The 19,399-nt window shown below is 41.4% G+C and overlaps 1 protein-coding gene across 4 annotated transcripts; it reads left to right on the top strand.

Annotated features, from left to right (window-relative positions):
- The first annotated feature begins 53 nt into the window (after nt 1-53).
- On the top strand, nt 54-18,895 carry ints6l (integrator complex subunit 6 like). 4 transcript variants are annotated; one of them, XM_061788503.1, is made up of 18 exons: nt 59-372; nt 516-593; nt 4,143-4,292; nt 6,021-6,110; nt 6,225-6,408; nt 6,527-6,655; nt 6,986-7,149; nt 7,805-7,957; nt 8,122-8,254; nt 8,502-8,596; nt 8,697-8,807; nt 10,195-10,410; nt 10,489-10,615; nt 10,719-10,861; nt 12,573-12,804; nt 13,370-13,738; nt 13,956-14,049; nt 16,709-18,895. In XM_061788503.1, exons 1-18 carry the CDS (start codon nt 262-264, stop codon nt 16,809-16,811), a joined length of 2,682 nt encoding a protein of 893 aa, XP_061644487.1. In that variant the 5' UTR covers nt 59-261; the 3' UTR covers nt 16,812-18,895. The 4 variants fall into 4 exon arrangements, 3 of the variants coding, with proteins under 3 accessions (XP_061644489.1, XP_061644487.1, XP_061644488.1); XM_061788504.1 differs by lacking the exon at nt 516-593; XR_009790623.1 differs by lacking the exons at nt 8,502-8,596; nt 8,697-8,807; nt 10,195-10,410; ... (4 more) ...; nt 13,956-14,049; nt 16,709-18,895 and having other exon boundaries at nt 55-372; nt 7,848-7,957.
- Nucleotides 18,896-19,399: the final 504 nt, after the last annotated feature.

Raw genomic sequence — 19,399 nt, 5'->3', positions numbered from 1 at the left:
AGCGGAGGCAGGGGGCGTTCCCTTCGCTTGGGAACAGAAGTTGAAGAGCGCGAGCCGAGCCAGAACACTGGCAAGGCGGACAGAGGGAGGGCGCAGGCAACGGCCCTCTTCTGGAGGGAGGGGGGGGTGCTTATTATAACAACTATATACGCACATGTGTGACCTGCTTGGCCGTACTATAGGTCATATGTGGATAATAGTTAATCTAAAAAAAAAAAAGAAAAAGAAAAAAAAACATACAACGGCGACTTTCCATTTAAAATGCCTATTTTAGTTTTCCTGTTAGACACGTCCGCCTCTATGAATCAGCGCACTTATTTGGGTACGACGTATCTGGACATTGCTAAAGGCGCGGTTGAGGTCTTTATGAAGGTAACGACTGCTTTTACCCCGACTTTTTTTCCCCCCCAGCAAGTGTGCACCTTTGGCGAGCGTCGGCTTCCTTGGTCGAAATCGGTCGAAATTAATATATATGTTGTTTTGGCTTTCCTTTTTTTTTTTTTTTTTTTTGACAGCTGCGTGCCCGAGACCCGGCTAGTAGAGGCGACAGGTACATGCTAGTTACATTCGATGATCCACCATACGGAGTGAAGGTAATTAGCAACTGATACAATTGTTACATTTGCCAGTCCAAATTGTTTTTCTGTTCATGGGATTTTATTGTCCGTCTGGTGTGCTGCCAGCTTTCGGTGGCCTCCCTTCCCGGTAGCAAAAGAGCGACAATGTATTTGCTCGCAGAAGCAGAGCAGCGCTGCCTCCTTCCATCCAGCGGACATTTTGCTTTTGTGTAGAGAAAACTCTCGGGCGTTGAGATGGAGGCGTAGAAATGTATTATCGACTGTGACGTCACTTTCCTCCCTCACAGTTCACCGTCCTCATTTGCCGCCGAGCCCGTCAGTCATCATTAACCCCTCCCCTTGCCTTAATGGCGTGTTACTATTGGCCAAACGTGGGTTGAAAGTTGCTAAACCTTCAAGGGACGTGAGTGCGATGGAGCAATATATATGATGATTATTTTATATAGCGATTGTGCGAGCACTGTGTTTCAGCACACAATCACAGCCACCCTTCCCTCACTCACATCTGTCTCACACATTCTTGTGTGATGGATATTCTTAGGGACTCATCATTGTGGACATATTGCATACAAATGAATGCTAAACCGTCTCCCTAAACTTGGTTTATAGTTTAAAAAAATTAAAAAAGTCTAGTAATAAAAGCCCCCCCCCCCCTCACATCCAAAATACACACTATCACCATGGACAAATATTGATGCAACCTGCGACCCACTACTATTATTCCAGAGCCCCCACGTCATCTGTTGACATGTTTTATAACCTGGCACCTGACTTTTCATGCCAGATGAATTTACATCCCATTTGTGTAGCACCAGTTCAAAGAGATTTGCAACAAAAGACAAGACATTAAAACATTTTGAAAGGGTATTCAAATCCAATCCAACGCACAATAACAAATGGAGTATTGAATGTGTTTGTTTACTTCATCATGAACTTTGATCACTATACAGGAACTGCATCCCATTTGATTATGTAGTGATATACCCCATCCATTATAGCCTAACGTTGATATGCAGGGTGAGTTTGTAAGTAAAAAGAAAAAAAAAATCTGACAGTTGGTTATACAAGCTGGTTCTTTTTCTAGCTGTAGGCTTGTAGTAGTTACTCAAATTGTGTAGGCTTGTAATTTGTGACATTTGTAGTACTGTAGTTGCAGCATTAGTGCACTGTGCAAGCCACAAGGTCACATCCTCAAGACTTGAATGATAACAGTCGTACGAAACATACAGTGCGAAATTCTAATGTTGTATTATGTGGTTTGGGGCCTCTTGAGAAACGTGACGTGCAGCTGTGTAATGTATTTTTATTGATTTTCAGACTTTCAGACAAGCACTTGTGTTGCCTCAAAGCTCATGGACATACAAATGCTGGTCAGTAAGGAAGAAATATGCTGCATACTCCTAGAAATTACAATTTCCTTATGAATTGAGTGCGAATGCAGAGTAATGTCAAAGAAAGAAACACAGCACACCAGTGGAGAGATTTGCTTGGATGCTGTCCGTTTTTCACTGCATGGTACCTACTTGGGCGGCACGGTGGCCGACTGGTTAAAGCGTCAGCCTCACAGTTCTGAGGACCCGGGTTCAATCCCCGGCCCCGCCTGTGTGGAGTTTGCATGTTCTCCCCGTGTCTGTGTGGGTTTTCTCCGGGCACTCCGGTTTCCTCCCACATCCCAAAAACATGCATGACTTGGAGACTCTAAATTGCCCGTAGGCATGACTGTGAGTGTGAATGGTTGTTTGTTCCTATGTGCCCTGCGATTGGCTGGCAACCAGTTCAGGGTGTACCCCGCCTCCTGCCCGATGACAGCTGGGATAGGCTCCAGCACGCCCGCGACCCTAGTGAGGAGAAGCGGCTCAGAAAATGGATGGATATGGCTCTACTCGCTGTAAACATGTTTCCATTGGTGCCAGTAAACATGCTACATTTAGCATACCCCATTGCTGTGCCTGAGCTGTGGGCTATTCTCACCACAGTTTCCATTTGGCTGCAGTGCCCCATTTTCTTCCTCACCTTGCTCTCTTTTCTCATCAAATTTAAGAGAAATATTAAAATTTTAGCACGTTCTGACTGATCAATGTTGTTCATGAATTATTCTGCCAGTAATAACAGGACAACTGGGAAGTTTTTGTTTTTGTTTTTTTCCCAGCATGGAGCTGTTTCACCATGATTGTCAGATGCTTTTCTCCATTTTGTAAATGTCCTTTTGTCGCACATTTAAAAACCAGGCACTGTTGTGATAGTCATTTCCTGTTATTACTGCAGTAGAAAGTTTTGATCTTGCTTTTCAATCAGTCTTTAGGGTTAAGGTCAAAGCATATTGTCCTACGTTGTTGAATTTCAAATTTGCAAATGAATTACGTAGTGGCCTGTGGTGCGATAAGAAGAGAATCCATGAATCGAAAAAAGTTATAATTTTTACTAAGTTATATTTTCTGCTTAATGTTATAAGATGTTAACATTAATCTGTTCAGTGCATGGTTATGCAGTTATTCAATTATGTTCTCAGTCCCTACATTTCACCATTCTGTTGTTTTGGTATAATAGTCATATGCACACAGTTGATGCACCAATAATTTTTGAATAGAGCTTAGTTACTTCATATCAGTTTCCGTAGATAATTGTTTAATGGCGAGCATCCTCCTAGTTTATTTCAAAGAGGAGTGTCTGTCCCTTTGTCCCCCTGCTCTTGGTTTTTTGAATTTTTGTCAGATTGCCTTATGTTGTGTGTGCCTGATTTGTGCATTGTGATAGAAGGACACGATTTTACTGCATGAGACTACTCCAATTGTGCTGTTTTCACGGGCAATAAATTGTTGATGGAGAAGGAGAGAGAGAGAGAGGCTGGTAGGTGGGAAGAAAATACAAATATTCTAGTCTGAATTATTGAGTGCAAGCTAGGCTTTATACTGTATGTCTACCAGCCTACACAAGGGTGTATCCGCTGTATGTCTGGCTCAGTAGCTCAGCTTTGTGGCTCTTATGACCTAATGTCATACATGCAACCACAATGGGATTCCACCTACATCCTGGTTTTCCACTCTTACTCTAGTCAATCTTGTGACTATGTTCTCAGCAAACACATTGGTGCTGGCAATTCAAGATATCTTCACCCCCTCCCTTTTAAACATGGGAAGTGGTAATCTTGCAGGTCATCCTTAGATTAAGCATGAAATTACAGCAGTGAAGTACTTGACCTCACTGGAGAAAAAGTCCAAGAGCAGTCCACACCCACATCCTCTCTCGCGGGACTCTAAATGTCTCCTTCACAGAGAACAGGCAGTAGTGGGAGGTGTATTTTGGGACACTTGTATAGAAAATTAGACACGTCGGTGTATCTCTGTCTATGGTGTATTATCGCCTATTTGAGTTCGTCTCATGTAATGCTTGTTGTCATGTCATGAAAAATGCTAAGTGCTTGGATGTCATTCAGTCTATGGAGAATGCAGTAATGGATTTGTAATTTTCTTTCATTTGGATTAATGCTTCTCTGGGTTTGCATTTATTCTAGCTATTCTGTACTACTACTGTGTTCAACCTCACACTGTACTGTATGTATTTTAGGCAGGGTGGAAGGAGAACCATGCCACCTTCATGTGTGAGCTGAAGAACCTGCAAGCGTCTGGGCTGACGACATTAGGCCATGCTCTCCGCACAGCCTTTGACCTGCTTAACCTCAACCGCCTCGTCTCAGGCATTGACAATTATGGACAGGTACAGTATGTGATGTTGTCATCCTCTTCTGCAGTGTTATTTGTTACTTTCAGAGAAAAGTGGAAGATGGGTATAGTCAAATCACTCATTTACAGAGAGTGCTTTATGAAACAAATACGATATTATTTTATTTAAGGCCCATTATTCACTAACTGGCCACAACAACAAGTACACTTGCATCATCTCACAAACATACAACAATAGATCTGTTGCTTTTTATGATCAGTTTCATTGACTTTGTCAATTAAGTTCATAATTAATCAAATATTGTGTTGCATTGGTGTAAAATTGCAGTGCCTCAGACAGAAACCTATGTTAAATATACAGTACAGTATTTTGGATACAGTTAGTTACATGAGAGGGATTAATACATTCTTAAAAACATGGATGTATAATATATATTGTATTACAGCCTACTTGACTCGCGGTAGGGTAGATCTCAGGTTTCTTGTTATTGTTGTAAACACTGCTCAGTTGTGTTTGTCCCACTTGGAATAAATCCATTGTAAAAGCTTTCTGTCCAACTCCTCGCCAACTTTCTTTCTCATCACTTGCAGCTTTCTTCGTTCAGTGGGCACATCAGATCATTCTTTTATTTATTTATTTATTTTCCAATTCCTTTTCTTTAAACTCTACCGTGGACTTTAGCTTTACATATGCCATGTGTACTGTGCAGGCAGTGTGTGTTATGGTAACCCCTTCCACGTGAATCATGGGTTATCCGATGGCATAGTAAATGTAATTAACAGTCTAGTAGCAACACCTCCTTTTCTTGAGGCGTAAAATGAAGTCTCTATTTCAGATGTAGAGTTTATTTATTTCAAGTGCACAACACATCCTGTAATTCTTTGGGTGGATGCCGCTATTGGAGGAAATACCCAAATTATTACCTTATTAAGTGAACTCCTGTAGCAGCTCTTGTAAAATTGGATGCCATTAGATTTTGCAGGTTTACTGTGTACCCTATCCTTGCTGGTGAGTCTACAATTACAATTTTTACACCTTGAGAAGAAAAGTCTCACACATCCACATGGACTTTGCCTGCTTGAGTGAAGGATTTGATGAGCGTAAAAGCTTGTAGTTCTGCTTTATTCCTAGGAGACATCTAAATCTAATCCACTCCATCTGGGTTCATATTCTTCACTCCTCTTTCACGTCTCCTCCTCTGAGAAAGCCCAGGTGGATTACTATGCTGAAGTATTGACCCCAGTTCACGAGTGTGAAAATCTCCTTAAGCATTCTGTCTGCGCTGCAGTAAGACAAGGCTGACCTCTACAGTGCAGTCGTGGTGGCCTCTGTCTTGCACGTATAACACAGAGCCACTCGAGCAGCCAACAGAGGAATTCTGTCACAAAGCAACAACAACCATCTTTTGTACTCAGTATTGTGTTGTTTACATGATGCTCATAAATGTTTTAAATATTGTTTCACAACTAGACGGTTCAAACTGGGATGTAGGTTCTTTCTGTGTGGCGTTTACACATTCTCCTTCAAAAACCTCACATATGTTAGGTTCATTTGCCCATAGGTGTGAAAGTGAATGTTGTTTGTCTCACTGTGTGTTTGACTGGTGATCATTTGAGGGTGTAAATTGCCTCTTCTGCATCATCTGGGATAGGCTCCCGCTTCCCTAGTGTGATCCTTAAGAAGATAAACAAATTGAAAATGGATGGATAGTTGAGTACTTTGTCTAAATTTGTAGATGACTGTTGGATTTTTCCTCCCTAGGGCCGTAACCCTTTCTTCCTTGAGCCATCTGTAATCATCACTATCACTGATGGCAACAAACTCACACATAACTCCGGGGTCCCAGATGAGGTAAAAAAAAATAAAACAACACAGATGTGTTGCTATGGTCTGCTTTGCGCCACAGAAACTGCCAGCTGATCTGGTATGTGCATATGTAATAACCTTTATTTTACCCCTGTGCAGCTGCACCTGCCTCTGAACTCACCTTTGGCAGGGAGCGAGTTGACCAAAGAGCCCTTCCGCTGGGATCAGAGGTTATTCGCGCTGGTGCTTCGGCTTCCTGGAGCCGCTACTGCAGACAACGAGCAGCTTGGCAGCGTCCCCACCGATGAGTCCGCCATCACCCAAATGTGTGAAGTCACAGGAGGTTGACATACTCGCTTACTCTTCTGTTGTATTCCCAGTGAACTTTTTTTTTTATAGTATTCAATCATGCGTTCTGTATACAGTATATGTTAGTAACACACATTCTGTATTTGTCTCAGGGCGATCCTACTGCGTCCGAACACAAAGAATGCTGAATCAGTGTCTTGAGTCTCTTGTCCAAAAAGTTCAAAGTGGCGTTGTCATTAATTTTGAGAAAACTGGGCCAGATCCACCTTTTATAGGGGAAGGTGAGTTACTGTGTGATACACACTTCATACAAAGTTAAAGATGTTACTTTCCTTCAATTGTATTATGTATAAAAAATAATATCCATAGCAATGTATTAATTTTGTGCAGTGGAGTCCATACTATGTAAACAAGAGCTGTTATTAGGTACTGATGTACAACTGAAAATGTAGTTTGAGTGGCAAAAAGATACTGTGGGATTTTCTTCCTTTCATAACACCAATGCCAATGAAAGAAGAACTGTTCTTTCAGGAAAACTCCATATCAAATGTCCATAACCACTGATTAGCATAACATATTTTGAGCAAACAATGTGCTCTTCTATTTTGTAGACAACTCAGTGGAGTCAAGCCGCTCTGTGTCATCCTTCAGTCCACAGCTGTGGCACAGTTGCCACAAACTCATCTATGTGCGCCCCAACCCGAAAACGGGGGTGCCAGTTGGACATTGGCCCATACCAGAGTCTTTCTGGCCGGACCAGAACTCTCCTACACTTGTGAGCAAAAACACTTCGCGACACTTTTTTCTCTTTTACAGTATGTTGGAATATTCCTGCTGATCTTGTATCTATCAAGAACTAACTGGTGCGTCGAATCAAATGTGCAACTCTGGAATTTCACTGTGGGCTCTTTTATCTTGAAGCTTCTTTTTCTACTCTTAAAGGCTGCAACATTGGGTACAGTGCACAGTCTAATGAGATCCACAAGCTATAGTATAAAATAAATAAGTTAGACATTAAAATGGTTTTAAGCTCATTGAATAATATGTTTATTATTATGGTTGTAGATTGCAGTGGACTGCACTGTACATACTCATAGTAAACACAATCTCCACACAGCAAGTTCAGAGTTTAAATTCAAACTCAGAATCTCAGACCTTTTAGGCAGACACGCTAACCACTTGGTCACCGTGCACATGCAAACTACAAGCACAATAATACATTTATTGGTAAATAACTACTTATTACTGCAGTGTAAATTAAAGCGGAACAATATTACCTTTATATTGGCAGATTTGTATACAGCTCCTGTATTAGATGTTGTTGTGTGTAGGTGGAACTATTGTTGTGGCCTATGAATAATGTATTTTGTTTATTGTACTTGCCCTTACCACAGAAACAATTTTACTAAAAGTTAATTTCCTGCGCCCAGCCCCCTCGCACTGCCCATCCTGTGGTGCGTTTCTCCTGTGTAGACTGTGAGCCAATGGTGATAGACAAGCTTCCATTTGACAAATACGAACTGGAGCCCTCGCCTCTCACCCAATACATTTTGGAAAGGAAGTCTCCACACATGTGCTGGCAGGTAACTATTCACTCACGAAGCTATCAGATCAAGTGAATAAAAAAATGAGGTAGCTATCAAAGCATCTTAGGTCCCTCGTGATTTGACACATGAATAATCCGCTTACACAATCATGGTTGACTTCATATGAAAGAATAACACATTCCTTCACTCTCTTTCCTTAGGTGTTTGTTAGCAGCAGCGGGAAGCAAAGCGACCTGGGCCAGCCTTTTGGTTACCTGAAAGCCAGTACCACTCTCACTTGTGTCAACCTCTTTGTCATGCCTTATAACTACCCAGTGCTCCTTCCACTCCTTGGTGAGACATACCATTTGGCTTTTTAATGACATTCAAACTCCTGGGTCAGTTAGTCTGCACTATTTTTAATCACATAGAGCTTTATGGATCAAGTTTCATGATGCAGCCATTATTTGCGGTCAAAATAGTCATGAAGAACATTGCTGTCGTGGAGAGACATTACTAATATAAGAGCAACAGTCGGACTGTAAATGAGTAACTGCAGGTAAATTGGTGCTCCTCATCACTCTTCATTGTCTTTTTTCAGATGACTTGTTCAAAGTGCACAAACTAAAACCAAACCTCAAGTGGCGACAAGCCTTGGAGATGTACCTTAAAACGATGCCTCCATACTATCTTTTGGTAAGTCAATGTCAGCCCACCTGCAGCTTTCATGCGATTTTGTTGATATTGTTCCCGCCTATAACTAAAATTGTTAATGTTCTCTGATGTCTTTTTACAGCCTTTAAAAAAGGCCCTGAGGATGATGGGGGCACCAAATTTAATTGGCGACAGCATGGACTGTGGTCTGAGTTATAGTGTCATCTCTTATCTGAAGAAGCTCAGCCAGCAGGTAAACATACCAGGCCGTCAGGAACCCTTCGTCTCATATCTCAGACTCATGAAAGCTGCAGAAGGCAAAGTCAAACAGAATCTGTTCCAGGATTCTGGTCCACCTCCAATTTGTTTGAATTTATCTTCCGTTTTTCTCGTACAAATAATAGAAATTGAATTAATCTGTGCCAGGGTCAATGCTGTTAGCCAGTAGTACGAATTTGTGCTAACACTAGCTCTGCTACCTTTATAATTGGCTGTAGATGCCAGAAGATGGGAAAGCATTACATGAAACTCTTCAACTCACTTCAAAATAGCAATACTTTTATGTTAGACATGGCTTTGGCCTCAGCACAAAAACAGACAATTGAGTTTTTCAGCCAATAACGGAGGATAAGTTAAAAAGACAGACAAATATTTATATCAGCGAATATGTGGGAGAGCACTTGTATAATTTCACACTTAATGGGTGGGCAGGTGGATGGATGGATGGATGGATGGGAGTCAGCACACACCTGCCACAATTTAATTGCCTCTGATTAACCCCAAATAAAAGTTCAGTGTCCTAGTAGATTATTCCTTATTTTTATACCTTGGAAATTATTTTGTACCCTTCTCTTGACTGATACCTTTGAACAATGAGATCCCGCTGATGCTGTGGAAGCGCTCTGCTGACCTTTGCTTCTGCTGTAAGATGTGATTATAAAAAATGGCAGGAAAAGCCTACTAGAACATCTTAACTTTATTTGGGGTTAATCAGAAATGGTGGCAGGTAAGTGCTGATTCCCACTTAACTCGAGTTTGAATGTGATTAGTTAATTTTGAACACAGCCACGCCCCCAGTTATAAGAGCATGTGCACACTTGTGCAACCACATTATATCAGTTGTTTATTTTTACTTCCCCCTTGATATTATTTTTTCTTTTGAGTTGTACAGGTTACAGTCACATTAACGGTGGAAAAAGTTTGAAATGATATTTTTTATATCACAAAAAAATTGCCTTTGAACAGGGGGTGTGTAGACTTCTTATATCGAGTATGTCACAGCTGATCCAATTTTCAATTAAGTCACCTTATGTATTTCAGTCACCTATTCGGTGCCCTTTTGTGATGCTGTCGCATGAAATAGAATATCCAGAACAGACTGAAGTCTTGCAAGATTTGCTGAAGTCTTGAGTGACGCCAGCTTTGAATTTTGGAGTTTTGTGCAAATTCAAATTTTGTGCATATTTATCCCAAAGATGTTGTTTGAATTGTTTGAACTCCTTCATTAGAGCATTCATCCTCATTTGCCTGGAAATGTTCGCAGGAGTTTCCACACTAAAGAGCGTTCATAATCAGTGAACGAGCACATTTGGTTTCTGAACACGAGCCTGTCAAATTAACCATTTCTCTCTTTCATCAAGGCTAAAATAGAGTCTGAGCGGTTAATTGTATCTGTGGGGAAGAAGGCGCCCCAGGAAACTGGCATAAGGGTGAAGAACCACTCCAGCTCCTTGTCTCTGGCCCACCGGCAAGATTTTAAGCAGCTACTACATGGAATCACAGGAGAGGGTCCACTTCGCATGGTGGATATCAACTTCAAGGAGTTTTCCGGCTTTCAGATCGCCCTGCTCAACAAGGTAGGTTGGGGACAACAAGGACATTTCTTGAAAACTGATGCCATGTGTTTGGAATAATAAAGCATGTCTGTTTCACAGGATGTTAAGCCTCAAGCTTACAGAAATGCCTACGACATCCCAAGATGGAATCTTCTGGATCAGCTCACTCGAATGCGCTCTAATTTACTGCGGACTTCACAAAAACTAGTCAGAGGGCAGGATGAAGGTACTGTATGTTGTGTCACACTTTTCAACCAGTTTCCATATAAGAGTTTGAAAAATTTAAAGGAACCTAATGGGTTAATTTAAAAATGTATTGTGCTTGTTAGATTACCTGCACAGTATCCCAGTGGCTCAGATGGGAAACTACCAGGAGTACCTGAAGATGATGCTGTCTCCTCTGAGAGAAATCGACCCCGATCAACCTAAACGATTACACACCTTTGGGAATCCTTTCAAGCAGGATAAGAAGGTAGTAACCAATCAGAGGCATACAGCCGAGCCAAGGAAGTTTTATTTTTGATATATCAACCTAATGCACTACGACTAGCTGGCAACAGTCCAGCGTGTATCCCGCCTCTCGTCCAAGCTCAGCTGGGATAGGTTCCAACTCAGCTGCAACCCTAATGAGGACAATTGCTATAGAAGATAGCTGGATACAAATACAATGAATGGTTACTTGGGAAAAAAATGCTCTGTGGATGCAGTGTCAGATATTAATCATGTCAAGGATAATAATAGTGTCAGAACATGTTCCAGATTGTACATGTGGGACCAATTTAAATTTAACATGAAACATCATATATATTATAACACTTATCAGTCAATAATTTGTTTTGATTGCTTGTTTTTTTTAAAATCAAGAATATAAACATGACAGAGGATATTAGAATAGAAAGTAAAAGGAAATTTTAAAGGAAAAGAACATCATAAAGTCATCGTTCAGCACCGTTTATACAGTCTAAAAACGGCTGGGTAAAAAACAACATGAGTTATTTGGGTAACCCAATGCATTCCTAAAGTTGGACCAACCCAACGAGTAGTCATTTTAGACCTGCACGTCTGGGTTAGGAGGTTTGACCCTGCGGGTTTGGTTGGGGCTGTTTACCCCAAAATGTGTTGAACGCGAATCTGCCGTTTGGTCGAACGCAACCCTGCCGTTGGGTCGAATGCGACCCCGCCGTTGGCTCGAACGTGACCCTGTCGTTGGGTCGAATGTGATTTTGCAGTTGGATTGGTCAAATGTGAAACAAGAAGTGGTCTAAAACATCCATCCATCCATCCATTTTCTGAGCCGCTTTTCCTCACTAGGGTCACGGGCGTGCTGGAGCCTATCCCAGCTGTCATCGGGCAGGAGGCGGGGTACACCCTGAACTGGTTGCCAGCCAATCGCAGGGCACATACAAACAAACAACCATTCGCACTCACAGTCATGCCTACGGGCAATTTAGAGCCTCCAATTCATGCATGTTTTTGGGATGTGAGAGGAAACCGGAGTACCCGGAGAAAACCCACGCAGGCACGGGGAGAACATGCAAACTCCACACAGGCGGGGCCGGGGATTGAACCCGGGTCCTCAGAACTGTGAGGCTGACGCTCTAACCAGTCGGCCACCGTGCCGCCGGTCTAAAACATAATAATAACAAATAAATTATAAATCCTACTGTTTTTTTTTTTTTTTATCCCACTTTGATCTTGTTGCATCATACATAACCATCCCAAACTGTTTCTTCTTGAAAAGTATTTTCTAGTTAGCATTACTAACATCCAACCATCTCGCCGATCTATCTTCCGAACAGCTTATCCTCACTGGAGCATACCCCAGCTGACTTTGGACGAGAGGCAGGCTACACTCTGAATTGGTTCCCAGCCATTCGCATTGAACTTTTCCACAAATAATAAATGTATTGTCTTATATTAATGTAAAGGCTGGAGTAAGTAGACTCTTGTACTTACTGTTCCACTTCACCATATAGGAAGCAGTGAGCAGGTGGCTCCAAGTCGCAGCTGAATTGAATAAGTGCAATCAAACAAAAATGGCAGATGTAATTTTAGCTGTTCAAGATGATGCTTGGTTGAAGATGTTCACTCCTTTCAGTTGATATATTTAAGACCTGATGTAGTTCTGTGCTTTTGAGTATTCTTGCTAGCTATTTCAAGTGTTTGTCCCATGTATTTCCCAGGGCATGATGATCGATGAGGCTGATGAGTTTGTCTTGGGCCCTCAAAACAAAAAAAGGGCAAATTCCAGTGACTCAAATGCGGGTGCCACTCTGAAGAGAAGGCGGAGCATGTCACCGTTACTACGGCGGCCCCAGACTGCACTAGTCAGCACCAACCACATTCTGATTGGAAAGAGTCCAGCTGGGGCTCAAGGGCAACAGAATCTCCTTAAAGTCATCCCACAGCACAAAGGTAAGACAAGTATAGTTTTGATGGTGTCAAAAAGATGTGCTGATTTTGTGTGTTCAAAGGTGAAGGCAGCACAAAGCCGCCAAATTACACGTTAGTCGGTGTAGCAGATCTGTGCATGTGGCGCTTGCAGCAAACGGAAATACCGCCACTCCCACATCGACAACTTTGTGGAACATGTACTGGTTATCAGAAGCCAACTGTGATAATGTTAGCTATTGCTAATCTGTTCTAACAGATAGATGCCAAGTCAGAGGTTGAGGAACTCAGCGTAGGGGCAATATTATGTAAATTAGGCACACTGTTACGTCACAATCAGGCAATATTCTGAATGGCTCGCTAACAGGTACATTTTTGTCAACAGGAAGATAAAAAAACATTTACTTGGTTGTGTACTTCTACACTTGATGAGTGGGCAGGCTCTCCAGAGACCCAATTACATGCAAGACATTAAAAAGTCAATGTTCCTTAGTTTGATGGGAGATTAGCTTTGGGAAGTCATCTCTCATACAGACTACTTCATTGATTTCAAGAGAAAATAAACATTTTGTATGACTATTCTCTTCAGGGCTGGTGGTCACTGAGAGCAATGGTGATGGCGTTTTTGGGCCTGAGTCGGGGGAGAATTGGCCCAGTGAGGTGGACCCTGTGGTGGGTACCCAACCTTCTCACAGCTTGCAGGGAAAAGCCACGCCAGAAGCAGTGGATCGGGGGGAGGACATAAACATTGCCGAGGAGAAACCAGTGGTTCAAGATGGTCTAGAGGAGCATACACTAGAGGAGAGATACAACTGTGAGCGACTGAGTCCACAGAGCCAGTTGGAGAGCTCAGATAGTGAGCCGGCAGTGCTGGAGACCATATTCATACCGCCACTAGATGGCAGCCAAGCAGAACTGCGGACGCGTGTGATCAAGGAGGTCCGCAAACCTGGTCGAAGTGAGTAAGAACCAGTGAAGCATGCATTGCAAAAACAAACCCATTCACAATATCACAAATATTCCACTTGAACTTATTGTCAGGTCATTGTTCATTTTTGGGATTTTCTGACAAAGTAAGGTGGCATATTTTCCTAAATGTCTCTACTGACTGTCACTGGGAGACATTATTCTCTGTTTGACTCAGCTTTGTTTCTTGTCTCTGTTGCTGTCAACAGACTTTGGGGCGATACTAGAACTACTGCAGCAAGTAAAAGGACCGATCAATGTCCAGCGCTACTTTATCCAACACGCCATCAAAGAGGCCTCCCGGTAAGAAACAATGACTATTGAGCAGCACATTACTCTCTGCTTGCACTGCTGCCTCCCAACAAAGACTGTTGTGGGTTCAAATCTATGTGGGCTTTTCATGGTCTCACTATGCGTTCTGCTCTTACACATTCCAAAAACAAGCATGAGGTTCATTATAATTGCGCATCTGTGTGACAGAGTGTGAATGGTTGCCTGTTTTTACGTATGTGTCAGTCCTGTGACGATGGAATGGTAGGTAAACTGGAGCTTAGCCTAGCCCACCTTTCTTGGGTGAGACAGGCAGGGTACACCCTGGACGGGACCTCACTATTAAGTCTTAGTACTAATAAAACAATTTCCATTACTGTATGACATGGCTGCGCACTTGTAGAATGACAAGCACGCACTAATAGAACAACTACATGTTACTAAAACTGTGCACTAGTTGACAACTGCATGCTTCTGATACTGCTACTGATTGTATAGAATTTTTAAATTTAAACATCTGACGCTTCACTAGTACTACAAGTGTGCACACTCAATTATAACTGAGGATGTGGCTGTTTTCAGAATTAACTAGTCATATTCAAACTTCTGTTAAATGCAAGTCAGCACACACCTGCCATCATTTAAAGTGCCACTGATTAACCCCAAATACAGTTAGGATGTTCTAGTAGGTTTTTTGACATGTTATTAATCACATCTAGCACAAGCCTTGGTCCGCAGAGAGCATCCACAGCATCACAAGGATCTCATTGTTCAGGAAAAGAGTAAAAAATTTCCAAACATTAAATTTACCAGGAGGTACAGTGAAATCAGTCATTATCAAGTGGTGAAAATATAGCACAACATGTGACATTAGCAAGAAACAGATGTCCCTCCAAAATTGATGAAAAGACACAAAAACTGGCCTGGGAGGCTGCCAAGAGGCATCATTGAAGGAGCTGCTCGAATTATTGGCAAGTACTGGCTGATTAGTACATGTGACAACAATCGTACTCTTCACATGTCTGACCTATTTTTTTGTCTTGAGTTTGTTGTCACATTTCTGTCGGGCGAATTATACATTACTCGTGCACTCACTGTAGTATTCTCGCCACGCTGCACTATCTGCATATCTGTTGTTGACCAATACTGGCCACTCATGCCAGAGTAGCATCTGCACCACTTGCACACTGACTGAGGAGTATCTGCAACATTTGCACAATCAACATTGTCCCAGATTATCGCACTACTAGTCACTTTAAACTGCATACACTCTGTGCCCTTTGCACAATGGTCATTGCACCGGACTCTTGCTATATTAGTCATTCAAACTGCTCTAAGTGCTAGAGGACTCTGCATCTTTTTGCACAATTGTCAAAAAAAATTAGAATAATTGTACCGGCATTACCAGATAACTAGCAACCCTTTATTGCTCAGTGACTGTTTTTCTCAATGTCTTTATGTCCCAAAAGTGTTCTCTGTCAATTGACTCTCTGTTGTCGTACAGGAGACAAATTCCTTGTGTTTTTTTTTTGGACATACTAAAGATGATTCTGATTCTGATGGGGTAGAGTGCGAAGAGGGGAGACCATTATCTTACGAAGAAGAAAAAAAAACTCCAATTTGAAATCTCCAAAATGCGTGTGGGGAAAATGTGTTATGGTCTGATAAAACCGAGGTTGAACTTTTTAACCATATTTTTTAAAGGTATGTTTGCTGCAAACACAACACTGCTTATCACCAAAAGAACACAATTCCTACAGTTAAGCGTGGGTGATGGCAGCATCATTAACACAGGCTGGTTTGCGCCAGCTGGAACTGGGTCTTCAGTCAAGGTGGAGGGACTTATGAACACTTCCAAATACTAGTCAGTGTCTGCACTAGTCAGTGTCTGCACAAAACCTTCAAAAAAATGAAAATCCTACTAGAACAGCTGAGCTTTATTGGGTGTTAATAAGAGCGTGTGCACACTTGTAGTACTAGTAAAGCACGGGATGTTAACTAGTAAAATGTCAGTATTTGTACCATCCATCCATCCATCCATTTTCTGAGCCGCTTATCCTCACAAAGGTCGCGGGAGTGCTGGAGCCTATGCCAGCCAGTAGCATGCAATTGTCAACTAGTGCACAGTTTTTCCTTACTAGTAACATGTAGTTGCTTTACTGGTGTGTAGTAATGTCATACAGTAATGAAAAATACTTTTTTAGTAGGACATGGTCGTAAAAGTCCAATGAATTGTCCAACTAGTGAGGGGAAAAAAAGTAATACATGGTCCTCAAGCTGGATATCAAGGATATCGAATATATACTTGAACAGCTCACAACTTAACTCAACTTGACTTTATTTCCTCAGCACTTAAAAAAACAAAAACCATAGCTGTAACAAAGTGCTGTACAAAATAGAGATTGACCATAAAACACAATGCTAATAATAATTATAATAAATGAATAAATACTATTTTCTAATTCAAATGTACTTCTTTAAAAAGTGTCACAGTCCTAACGTTGGCCGCCTGCTGATCCGCAAACGGTTTGTTGATGGTCTCAAGGTGTATGCATTCATGCTCAGATTTCCAAAGACATTGGCATTTGGCATACTGTACAGGTCAAGTGTTTTCCATGCATGCAACAAGCCATTTTTGTTGAGTCCATTTGAGTTTCATCCATCTCCCCTCTTTCTTAACCATCTCTTCCAGGTTCAAGAAGCAGATGTTGATCCAGCAGTTAGAGCTTACTCTCGCCGAGCTGGACGAAAAGCATGGGACACCATCACAACTTCCCAGTGATCCTGCCAGTTAAGGAACATCAATTGAGCTGTGTGTAGCGATGTATAATACAACGAGAGGCCAAAAATAAGACAAGCAAAGGACAAAGGCGCTTCTATGCGAAGGGTCCACATGCGGTTACGTCACATCCTGTTACAGGCCAAGGGGAGGCTTATCTGCACTATACATTCATTGGGGATAAGTAGAAAGACTTTATGAATATAATCCTCTGCATACTGACAGATGATATCCACAATCATTCAGTAGACAAACACTCCACCATACAGACATTAAGCCATAAAACATCCTTAAATGGCAGCACAGATCTTTCTTCAGCTGGTCTGAAACGTGTTTCTGAGGCTTAAACCACTGTTTTAAAAACGATGACGTGTGTGACCTCCCATTTGTACTCCCACGACTGCTCTCTTGTCACCTCTGTTAGTGAGACGTGTATCTATAATTCTATGATGTGAAAGCAATATATACCATCTGTACCGTTGAGGTCGGCATTATTGCTCCCTTAAATTTGAATTATATTGTCCGCATATCTTCCTAAAAGTCAATGCAAATGAACTAATTTTGCACAATTAGAATATTTTATAAAATGAAAAAGACATCTCAGCATCCAAATATTTATTGTGCAACCTTTGGGCACAATGCCTCAACAATGACTCTGTTTAATATCCTGGTGCGCCTGCATGTGTTATTCGGACTATTTTAGGGACACTTTGTGTTATGGCTGATTTGAGCTCACGCTGAAGGTTTTGGTCGGGCAAGTTTTAAACAGTCCTTCTTAGCCGTGAGGTGTCTTCTAAAACGCACTTGCTAAGCAGTCCATGGTACTGATAGCTTTCAGTGCCAGAGAAACCCAAAAGAATTGATCTCACAAGAGACTCTCCACCATATTATAGGAAGGATGGTGTTATTTTACCCTCTCGTTTCGTGTAGTTGCCGAGAAACAGAATCAGAACTCAAATTCATTCAGTTTGAACTTATCAATTACTTGTTTTGCAAAAGTAATATTATACCCATGAAATCAGAAAGTAGCAGTTTTTTTTAATCTGGAAATTTTATGAGCAAATAATTTTATGCGCCGATTATACAAGATTAGTTCATTTGCAATTATTTCTATTATGAGTTTCTTCTCAATTACGGTAGATGCTCAAAAGTTCAGAGGGGGTCAACCATCCTGACATGACTGACTGTAAAAGTTCACAAACTAATTTCACGTCATCTTAAGGCAATTAAAGTCTCCACAGAGGGATGTTTTTAATCGAAATTGAGATCAGTACTCACATGCTGCCAAAAAAATGACATGCAATAGTGTTCTTCGAGACACAAATGTTCTAAAGTGGTAATGTATCAGTGTTAGAGGATGTACTGTATGTTGACAAAATGCAGAGAGGTCCGGCTCCTTTATAGCAACAGAATGTTTTCATTCTTGCGTGCAGCTGTCCGTGTCCCTTGTGAACACGCACATTTTACAATGTCACTCTATGGGAGATTATAAGAAGATTGGAAGTCATTTCTAGGAAATTGACCATAACCACTGACCTGAAAATTACATCTCTCATTTTAAGTCCCTAAAAGTAGGCCAAGCTATGAGCGCACACTTCTTCACCCATTACAGGGGCTCCATTGACAGGCAGTGTGACAATTTCATTTGAAGGAATTTGTGCATCGTTCAGTTCCTGCTCAGTGACGGGGTGAATGTGAGTGCGAATGGTTGTCCGTGTCTATATGTGTCCTGCGACTGACTGGCGACCAGTTCAGGATGTAGGCCGTCGGTCGCCCGAAGTCAGCTGGGATAGGCTCGGGCGCCCTGCAACCCTGAACAGGATAAGCAGCATTTGAGAATGGATGGATGAGAATAGATGGAATTTGTGCATCTGTGTTGCCTCTGTTGGCAGTTACATCTGCTGCAATGATGACGTAACAACCCCCCTCCTTGTTTTCATGACCAATGTACACTACTGTTTCATGTTCATAAGGAAGACTGATTATTTTTGTGAATTTGTTCATTTCAGAGGAAGACAAATATTTTGAAAGTCAATTTTGTAAACTTAAGAGTTTTATTGAATTTTTGTACAAAACAAATAAACCACCTTTAAAATGGTATCTACGGTTTCAAAGAAGTACATGTCTACCTACCAATGAAGTTACATGCATATTTGGAATGTGTGAGAAAAATCAAGTAGGTTTGCAATTACAAAAACAATTTCTGGTTTTAAGAAATATTCTTATGTATGACAACAGTAATTTTTTTTTTTTTAACCTCACGTATGCACTGTACTCTACATTTTTCTTTTAAAGCAACTGGCTAAGGCTGCTCTTTCAGGGATGGCTCACTAGCTAAGTGAGTATCACTCTGCAAACATTCCAGGCCAGTAAAACCAAACAAAGTCAACATGCAACTGTGGTTGCATTCCTCCATGAGAAAAGCTCCACAATGCCCCAGGACTAATTGGAATAAAATGTTGGGGTAAAAACGGAATGATTAATAAAATTTCAGGCCAGTATATTTTTCAAAACATTGCATTTATTTTCTAATAGTTGTACCACAAATTGCTGTACTTGTAGTAATGTTCCAGATGCTTCTCACCACAAGGGAAGACACAATGA

This window comes from Phyllopteryx taeniolatus, chromosome 10 (genome assembly GCF_024500385.1).
Source record: "Phyllopteryx taeniolatus isolate TA_2022b chromosome 10, UOR_Ptae_1.2, whole genome shotgun sequence".
Lineage (NCBI taxonomy): Eukaryota > Metazoa > Chordata > Actinopteri > Syngnathiformes > Syngnathidae > Phyllopteryx > Phyllopteryx taeniolatus.
Note: the sequence above shows the minus strand (reverse complement) of the source record. Positions and strands in the feature narration are given on the sequence as shown.